Genomic DNA, 9,323 nt, shown 5'->3' with positions numbered 1-9,323 from the left:
TGGAATTTTTAACAGCAGCTTTTTATAAGAGTTTTTATGAGTTTTATTAGGAGAGACTTGGAAAGTGTAAGCAAGTAGGAAAGAACAGACTCTACCTCTAACCATGACCCAAAGCCAGCTGTTGCCAACATGTTTGTTATATTTATTTCCTCTCTTTTTGGTGCATAGACTTTTTTTTTAAAAGTTTTTAAACTACAAAAATAGTATAACAACCCTGGCCAGTTTGTTTCTATGGATAGAGCATCGGCCCGCAGACTGAAGGGTGGTGGGTTCGATTCCAGTCAAGGGCAAGCACCTCTGCTGCAGGCTTGATCCCCGGCCCCGGTGGGAGGCAACCAATCGATGTGTCTCTCTCACATCGATGTTTCTCTCTGCCTCTCCCCATCCCTTCCACTCCTCAGGTGGGGGGTAACTATATGAAAGAAGGTAATATAACAATATTGTTGAAATATATAAAGAAAAAAATTAAAATATGTCTCTTCACCCTCAGGCGCACGGCCACTTGTGACAGTTTGGTGTGTGTTCTTTAGGGCCTATTTCTACGTCTTGTGACAGTTTGGTGTGTGTTCTTTAGGGCCTCTTTCTACGTGTGTGTGTACGCGTGTACGTGTGTGTGTGTGTGTGTGTGTGTGTGTGTGTGTGTATACATGCCCTTATTTCATTTCACAGGATAGTGTGTGTGTGTGTTTGTGTGTGTGTATACATGCCCTCATTTCATTTCATAGGATCCCCTTGCTGCATGTAAATATTGACCTACCTCACTGCTTACTGATGAATATTTATATTGCTAAAAATGTTTTGCTCTTAAAAATAAGGTTGCACTGATTCTCTTCCATCTGTCCTTGGCCTCTTGTATGAGCACTTCTGTAGAATCGAGTCCAGAAAGTGGAGTTTCTGACCCCAGGGTTTGAGCATGTTAATTGATAGCTACGACCAAACAGCCCTTCAGAACGGCAGCACCCGGTCCTCTCCCCGCAGCGTCCGTGAGCATGCCTTTGCCCTCCCCCCTGCCAGCACCGGGTGGTTTCGCTCTCTCACTTTTGCCGATCTGATAGGGTTAAAAATAGTATCTGGTTTTGGTTTGCCGTCCTCAGGCCGCTTGTGAGGTTTGGCATCTCTCTGCACGCACAGTTTTTCGGTTTGTTTGTCTTCGGCTGTGATCACCTGTTCAAATGTGTTTTCCGTGTCTAGTGTGATAAGCATGTCCCCGTGCTCTTACATTGCCTTCAAAAATAGTCCATTTGATGTCTGTGGAACGTTGCCTCGAGTGCATGCTCTGTCGTTCACTAAACCCCTGCCCCACAGTTGCAAATTCAAGCTGCTTCCAGTTTTTTATTATTTAAATTAATGTAGCGATGAACATCTTTTGTTTGTAATTTAAACACTGTCTTAAAGTAGAATTAGTAGATTGAGGGATAGACACTCTTAAGGTGCTTGATTGACACCTATATATACTTAAAACATTTTAAAATTGCAAGAGACTCAAAAGTCATTTGGTACAATTCTCTCTCCAAATAAGGAAATGAGGCCCAGAGGGGGAAAGAGACTCCTCTGAGGACACACAGCTAGCACAGGGCAGATACTAATTTGGGTCTCTGACTCCTGCTTCAGTGTCCCTTCCCCTCCATGCCAGCTTCTAGAATTTAGCATCATCCACAAACGTTGGTTGGGCACCGTTCCTCGTGGGACACTGGTGAGCACTGACGGTGGAGAGCCTGGACCAGGAGTGGAAACACCAGACACGGAGCCCATGTGCCCTGGTGCTTCCTCAGCCGAGCCCCGTCCGCATGTGTGACCTCGCTACCTGGCGAGGCCGTCTAGTTCAGGGGTTGCCCAGCTTCTCTGGAGCTTTCCCTTGGAGGCTGCCAGTGGTGAAAAGCTGAGGGAGGGGCCATGGGGAACCCCACCCCCACTGTACCAGTTCTTCTGTCATCTGTTTGATGCCACCTAAGCTGATAATTGGGCAGAGGGGTTTGTACAACTTTTAAAATGTTTGCGCACCCGGACCCCTTTTCCCAAGAAGAAGACCGAGACCTTCTCCAGAGGCCCGTCTGGTGTCTTTGGCAGAGGGGCTGGGGCCCCAGGCCACAGCCTCTGGCCAGGTGTCCTGTGAGCAAGACCTTGAAGCCCAGTGGGAAGAGAGCTGGGAGGGGAGAGTGAGAGCTGCCATCAGATGTGTGGACATTTCCTTTGAGGAACATTTCTTCCAAATATTCCTGTGGGAGGCTGCTCGAGAACGTGTCCCTGTGTGCCAAGCACTGCGCTAGGCCCCCTGCAGGCACTGTGCCGTGGAGTCTCACTGTGGCCCTGGGAGGAGGCAGCCCGCCTCCTTTTCACAGAGGAGGCCCAGGGACAGGAAGTGGCTTATCTAAGTGCCAGGGTGGGAACTGGAACTCAGGCAGCCACCTGGCTGCCCCAGCTGTGTGCCCTGGGAGAGGTGAGCAACCTGGCTTCTCTGGTACAAGGGGTTCCTGATGAGTCCGTCGAAGAGCACCTGTCTCCAGGTCCCCTCAAGTCTCGATTTCATTATGCAGCTGGCGCCACTGCTAGGAGTGCGGCCAGGCCCCTCAGGGGGTTAGCTCAGGTTGCTGTGCGCCCGTGGGGCTTCAGTCTCCATGCCATCAGCAGGCAGAGGCCAGCACATGGTGTCCTCCACGCCGTCCTCTCAGAAACAGTTGGACAAACAGGCTCTGTCACCCCAGTTTCCCGGTACATCGTGGCCCGGGTTTCCTCCCTGCAAGGTGGCCTACCAGCAGAGTGGCCAGCATGAGAGGATGACACCCAGAGAGCAGCCACCCAGACTGTTGGTTGGCTCCAAGGTGAAGGGGGTTGGCAAGGGGATGTGGGAGTGGAAGCCAATGGGGACCAAGAACTGAATACTGTGCCCCCCACTGTGGTCAGGCATCTGCATTGCCTTTTAGTATTCCAACCACCCAGGGAGTAGTCATGTCTCCAGTTTGCCTGCATAGAAAACGAGGCTCAGAGAGGCTAAGTAACTACCGAGGGCCAGCCTAGTGTGTTACAAGTGGGGAAAAGCAAATTGGGTAGGAGTATGTGCAGAATGGTCCCACTTTCATAAATCTATGTAGGTACATAGAAAATAAAACCTAATGAATGCACGTTAGTTTCACTAGGCTACAGGGATGAGGCTACAGAGCTGTCTTCCCAAGTCATATTTCTTCAGTGTTTCAAGTTTTCACAGGGTATATGTTGCTTTTAGAATCAGGAAAGAAATTAATAGCTTTTTGTTTTGTTTTGACCATGCCCACGTTCCAGAGTCCAACATTCAAGGTTCTTGGTCTTGTTGTGTAACATGGGGTGCGTCCTTGGACTGCTTCTTGGCAGCCTTGTGGCCTTGGACAATCTGTTCGACCTTGAAGGTTCTCAGTCCCATCCATGAAACAGGGACAGCCCCGCCCTGCAAGGTCACGGAGAAGATAAGGAATAGGCTCGCTATGTGCCGGTGACGCTGCCTAGATCGTGGCTGCTCTGGGGCTGGCTCACTTCTTGACTCTGTCCCTCTCTGATAGTCCCCTGGCAACGTTCTTCCTCTCCTATGGTGGCCTCCACTCTACTTCCGACCCTGTGAGCCCACCAGCTGGGTGTGATCTTACCTGCCCCATAAAACTGGGTGCCTCTCGTCCCTGAGAAGCTAGTCTGTGGGAGTTCTGAGCATCTACTGTGTGTGTGTGTGTGTGTGTGTGTGTGTGTATCATTTTCAATAGGCACCAAAGACACTTCCAGAGAGCATATATATATAAAACACACATTTTGTTTGTTTTTTTGTTAATCCTCACTGGAGGATATTTTTTCCATTGATTTTAGAGAGTGGAAAGGAGGGGTGGAGAGAGAGAGAGAAACATTGATGTGAGAGAGAGCCACATCAATTGGTTGCCTCTCACAGGCGTCCCGACCAAATTGGAGAACCTGCAACCTCTCGGTGTGCAGGCTGATGCTCTAGCCCAGGGATGGGCAAACTTTTTGACTCGAGGGCCACAATGGGTTCTTAAACTGGACCGGAGGGCCGGAACAAAAGCATGGATGGAGTGTTTGTGTGAACTAATATAAATTCAAAGTAAACATCATTACATAAAAGGGTACGGTCTTTTTTTTTTTTTAGTTTTATTCATTTCAAATGGGCCGGATCCGGCCCGCGGGCCGTCGTTTGCCCACGGCTGCTCTAGCCACTGAGCAATGCTGGCCAGGGCCAGCGTGTATATTTTTAATACCATTTTACACGTGAAGAAATAGGCTGAGAGAGTGGCCCGCCCAAGGTCGCACAGCTGGTGCCCGAGAGCCTGTGCTCCTTCGGGGTGCTGCCCTGCTGCTCTCCACTAGCATCTGCCTAATTCATCTCACAGATGAGGAAGCTGGGGTCCAGACAAGCTGGGCACACAGAAGTCTTGAACCATTTAGGACCGAAGGAATCATCAGCTGAACAGACCATGTAGGCCTCGGGGCCACAGGGACTGGTGCTGGAGAAACACATGGGTTTACTCTGTCAGCTCCCTTCACTGATGGTCTGCTGGGGCGAGCGCTGCGCTCAGGGTCGCGGGGCTTGGTCTCCAGTGGCAGGGAAAGTGCCGAGGTTAATTAGTGCTGTTGGCCCGGGGATCCAGTGAGGAGATGACCCATGCTCGTGCTCGGTATTGGTGCCAGCGCCCGCCTGGTGGGCAGCAGGGAGAGAGGGAGGCAGGGAGGGAGGGATTCACCAGCATGGAGCGTTGCGTTGTGAGAGATGCTGGTAAACATTTGCGCTTTGGTTTTCTCATTGAGAAGGAGCAGCAGACGAGGTCGGGTCACCAAGCCCACTAGACTGTCAGAAACTAGCTGTTGGGCCTGGGCACACCACTTACCCTCTTTGAGCTTCTGCCCGCGCTGCTAGCAAATTCCCGCTGTGCTTAATCCTGCCAGGCTGTCAAGAGTCTCAAAGGCGATAATAGACATGAAAGAGCTTTGAAAAGGCCAGGAGCGCTGAACAGAAGCCAGGGATCGCTGTTACGCTCTGCTGGCCCCTGGTGCTTGTCTGTGGGCCGACACAAAGCCCTCTGTCATTTCAGCTGAATAGCATTGGCAATTACTACAAGCCCTGGTTCTTCAAGCACGTGGAGAACTACCTGAAGACAAACCGAGAGGGCCTGGAGTACATCCCCCTGAGACACTACTACCACCGGCACACGCGCAGCATCTTCTGGGAGCTCCAGGTGAGGCTCGCATTTCCCAGGTCCTGGCTCCTCCCGCCCTGCTGGGCAGGGGACCAGGGCAGTTAACACAGCGGCCACACTCTCTCCCTCGGGGGGGAAAGGCGTGGCTTTGTCCTGGGGAATCGGAACACCCTCTTCCACAGCAACACAGTCGCTTCTTTCTGAGGGATCGGACCATCTTCACTTAAAGCGACAGGCTGTCACTGAGCACCTGAGAATGGGGTGCTGGGTTGGGAGATTTGGGGAACACTGACCTGTTCCGTCGTTGAGGAGCTATAGCCTCGCCAAGCAGACAAACATCACTTTGTAAAGAGGAAGCGGCCAGTCTAGGGTTGGAGGTAGCCTAAGCCTGGCCTGGACAGGTGAGCAAGAATTTGCTGTTGTGCGAGGAGGGATGGGGAGCAGGAACATGTTAACTAAGGGCCTCGGGGAAGGCCTCTCAGATGACTTATGAGCAGGGACCTGAACGTAGGTAGGACAGGCCATGCCGAGCTCTGGGAGAGAGCGCGCCAGGCAAAGAAGTGCGAGCACAGTTCCTCAGGGGGCTGCATGGGTGTTTTTCCGTTTTGCTTTTAATTGAAGTGAAATCATATAAAATTAACCATTTAAAGTTATACAATTTAAACAAATAAAAGTAAAATTATACAATGTAGTAGCATTTAGTACATTCATGATATTGTGCAATCATCACCTCTGTCTAGTTCTAAAACATTTGATCACCCCAGAAAGAAATCTGGTACCTATTAGATGCTTCCCCCTCTGTCTAGTTCTAAAACATTTGATCACCCCAAAAAGAAATCTGGTACCTATTATTTTTTTTAATATATATATTTTATTGAGTTTTTACAGAGAGGAAAGGAGAGAGATAGAGCATTAGAAACATCGATGAGAGAGAAACATCAACCAGCTGCCTCCTGCACACTCCCCACTGGGGATGTGCCCGCAACCAAGGTACATGCCCTTGACCGGAATCGAACCTGGGACCCTTCAGTCCGCAGGCCGACGCTCTATCCACTGAGCCAAACCGGTTTCGGCTCTGGTACCTATTAGATGCTTCCGTTTCTTCTTTTCCCTAGCCTCTCCCAACCGTCAATCTGTTTTGTCCCTATAAATTACCTGTTTTAGATTATTTCATATAAGTGGAATTATACAATATGTAGCTTGTTGTGACTGGCTTCTTTCACTTAGCATGATGTTTTCAAGGTCCAGCCATGTTGTAGCATGTATCAGTACTCATTCCTTTTCGTGGCTGGCTAATACTCCATTGTGTGGGTAGACCACAGTTGGTTTATAAATTCATCTGTGGTTGGATGTTTAGATTGTTTCCACCTATTGGCATTGTGGATAATGCTGTGACCATCCATAGACAAGTATTCATTTGAATACTAGGTTTCCATGCTTTGGGGTGTATGCCTATGGGTGGAATTGCTGATTCGTAGGGTAACTTTGTGTATAACTTACTGCGGAACTGCCAAACTTTTCTCCACGGTGGCTGAGCCACTTCACACTCCCAGCAGCCGTGTTCACTTTCTCTGCCTTGTCACCACACTTGTTATTTTCTGGGTTTTGATTATAGCCATCCATCCTAGTGGGTGTGAAATGGAATCTCATTGTAATTTTGATTTGCACTTTCCTACTGACAGGTGATGTTTCACATTCTTATTGGCCATTTACTTGCATATTCTTTTGGAGAAGTGTCTATTCAGTTTCTTTACCCATTTTTAATTGCATTATCTTTGTTGCTGAGTTGTAAGAGTTTGTATATTCTGAAGGAAGGGAGAAGGATAGAGAGATAGAAACATCACTGAGAGGTCTAACTGGTTTGGCTCAGCGGATAGAGCGGACTGAAAGGTCCCAGGTTCGATTCCGGTCAAGGGCATGTACCTTGGTTGAGGGCACATCCCCAGTAGGAGGTGTGCGGGAGGCAGCTGATCGATGTTTCTCTCCCATCAATGTTTCTAACTCTCTATCCCTCTCCCTTCCTCTCTGTAAAAAATCAGTAAAATATATTTTTTAAAGAAACATCACTGAGAGAGAAACATCATCGATTGGCTGCCTCCTGCACACACCACACTTGGGATCGAGCCCACAAACTGGGCATGTGCCCTGACCGTTAATCGAACCAGGACCTCCTGGTTTAGCCACACTGGCTGGGCAAAGTTCAGTTTTTATATGGTGAAAGATATACGGTTATCCAGTTGTCATAGCGGGTTGCATGCTTTTAAAAAACAGCACGAAAGCCCCTGAGCTAGAACCCTGGTGGAAAATGAGGTCACACAGCAGCCAGAGCCTAGATCATGCGTGTCTTTATAGATCAAGGAGGGACTTTATATTTTACTACAAGTATGATAGGAAACTGGCGGAGGGTTTTGCACAGAAAAGTGCTTTGACCTGATTGTTGTTTTAAAAGAATAACTTTGACAACTAGATGGAGGGTAGATGGGGGGTGGGGAGGGTGACAAGAGTGGAAGAGTAGAAGAAAGATTTCTGTTGTCCGGGGTGGTACAGGGGAGGAGGAAAAATATGTCAGATAGGGGAGTCCGTGAAGGTGGGGCTAACCCCTTCCAGACATATTGGCCCTGAGTATGATTCCAAGGTTAGAGGCCCAAGTCGCTGGGAGGCTGGAGATGCCATTGACTGCCATGGGCAACACGGGGAGAGGTCTGGGAAGGGAAATGGGCAGAGTGGTCTGGGGATGTCAGTTTGAGATCCTTTCAGACATCTAGGTAGGGCAGTGAGTGGGCAGCTGGCTCCACATCAGGACTCCAGGGCGGAGTTGAGGTGGCACATACCAGTGTGGAAGTGATCAGCATTCCGGGTGATCCCTGCATTCCCCTCACACCTGGGCCATGCCTGGCTGGTCCAGTTCCTTCCTCTCACCCAGAGAGTCAGTCAGCAATATTTGGGGTCAGGGCTAACTAGCTGCATAATTTTCAGGACTCTGTAGAAAGCAGGAAAAAGTGCCATCAAAGGTTTTAAATTATGTTTCTTCCTTTTTTCCATGGTCTCTCTCTTATCATAAATACTAGAGGCCCGGTGCATGAAATTCATGCACGCGGGGGGGCGGGGGGTGTGGCCTCAGCCTGGCCTGTGCCCTCTCACGGTCCAGGAGCCCTCGGGGGAATGTCCAACTGCCGGCTTAGGTCCGCTCCCTGTGGGCGTAAGCCATCAGTCGGACACCCTTAGGGCTGCTTCAGTGGTGCCACCGCCACTGCGCTCGCCAGCTGTGAGCCCGGCTTCTGGCACACTGACCGCCAGGGGGCAGCTCCTGCATTGAGCATCGGCCCCCTGGTGGTCAGTGTGTGTCATAGTGCCCCAGTCGTTTCCGTGTGCGCGAGCCCCGTACCTCTGGGCTTCTCTCCTGCAGCTTCTCTGGGTCTCAGTGTGCCTTTCCTTCCTTCTAGCTGTAGAATTTACAGTGAGCCAGGCTTCCTGTTGTTCTGGATGAAGTCCGTATTGTTTCTCTGAGGTATTAATCAATTGTTGTAAGCGGCATTAATTTCCCGGTGTTTATCTCTGCCGCCATCTTAGTTTCTCTCCAATCATTTCTCGATGTTTCACATTCTTATTGGCCATTTACTTGCATATTCTTTTGGAGAAGTGTCTATTCAGTTTCTTTACCCATTTTTAATTGCATTATCTTTGTTGCTGAGTTGTAAGAGTTTGTATATTCTGAATACTAGACCCTTACTATACCAGATCGATGACTTACAAATATTTTCTCCCGTTCTACAGGTTGACTTCTCGCTTTCTTGATAATATCTTTTAATGCACAAAAGTTTTTAGTTTTGATGAAGTCCAGTGTATCTATTTTTTATAACTTGTGCTTTTAGTGTCATATCTCAAAATCCATTGCCAAATACAAGGTTATGAAGATTTGTCCCTATGTGTTCTTCTAAGAGCTTATAGCTTTAGCTCTGATATTTAGGTTATTGATTTATTTTAAGTTTTTTATTTTTTTATATTTATTTTTAAATATATTTTTATTGATTTCAGAGAGGAAGGGAGAAGGATAGAGAGATAGAAACATCACTGAGAGGTCGAACTGGTTTGGCTCAGCGGATAGAGCAGACTGAAAGGTCCCAGGTTCGATTCCGGTCAAGGGCATGTACCTTGGTT

The 9,323-nt window shown here is 48.8% G+C and overlaps 1 protein-coding gene across 1 annotated transcript in view; it reads left to right on the top strand.

The window, feature by feature from the left end:
- DHCR24 (24-dehydrocholesterol reductase) overlaps window positions 1–9,323 on the top strand; it is a 24,771-nt gene that overhangs the window by 8,865 nt on the left and 6,583 nt on the right. Inside the window, exons 5-6 of the mRNA XM_015566992.1 lie at window positions 4,417–4,500; window positions 5,061–5,204. Of these exons, the coding sequence (XP_015422478.1) occupies window positions 4,417–4,500; window positions 5,061–5,204 (228 nt within the window). The remainder of the gene's footprint in view (window positions 1–4,416; window positions 4,501–5,060; window positions 5,205–9,323) is intronic.

This window comes from Myotis davidii, unplaced genomic scaffold, assembly GCF_000327345.1.
Source record: "Myotis davidii unplaced genomic scaffold, ASM32734v1 scaffold79, whole genome shotgun sequence".
Taxonomy (NCBI): domain Eukaryota; kingdom Metazoa; phylum Chordata; class Mammalia; order Chiroptera; family Vespertilionidae; genus Myotis; species Myotis davidii.
This window is presented reverse-complemented; position numbering and strand designations above follow the sequence as displayed.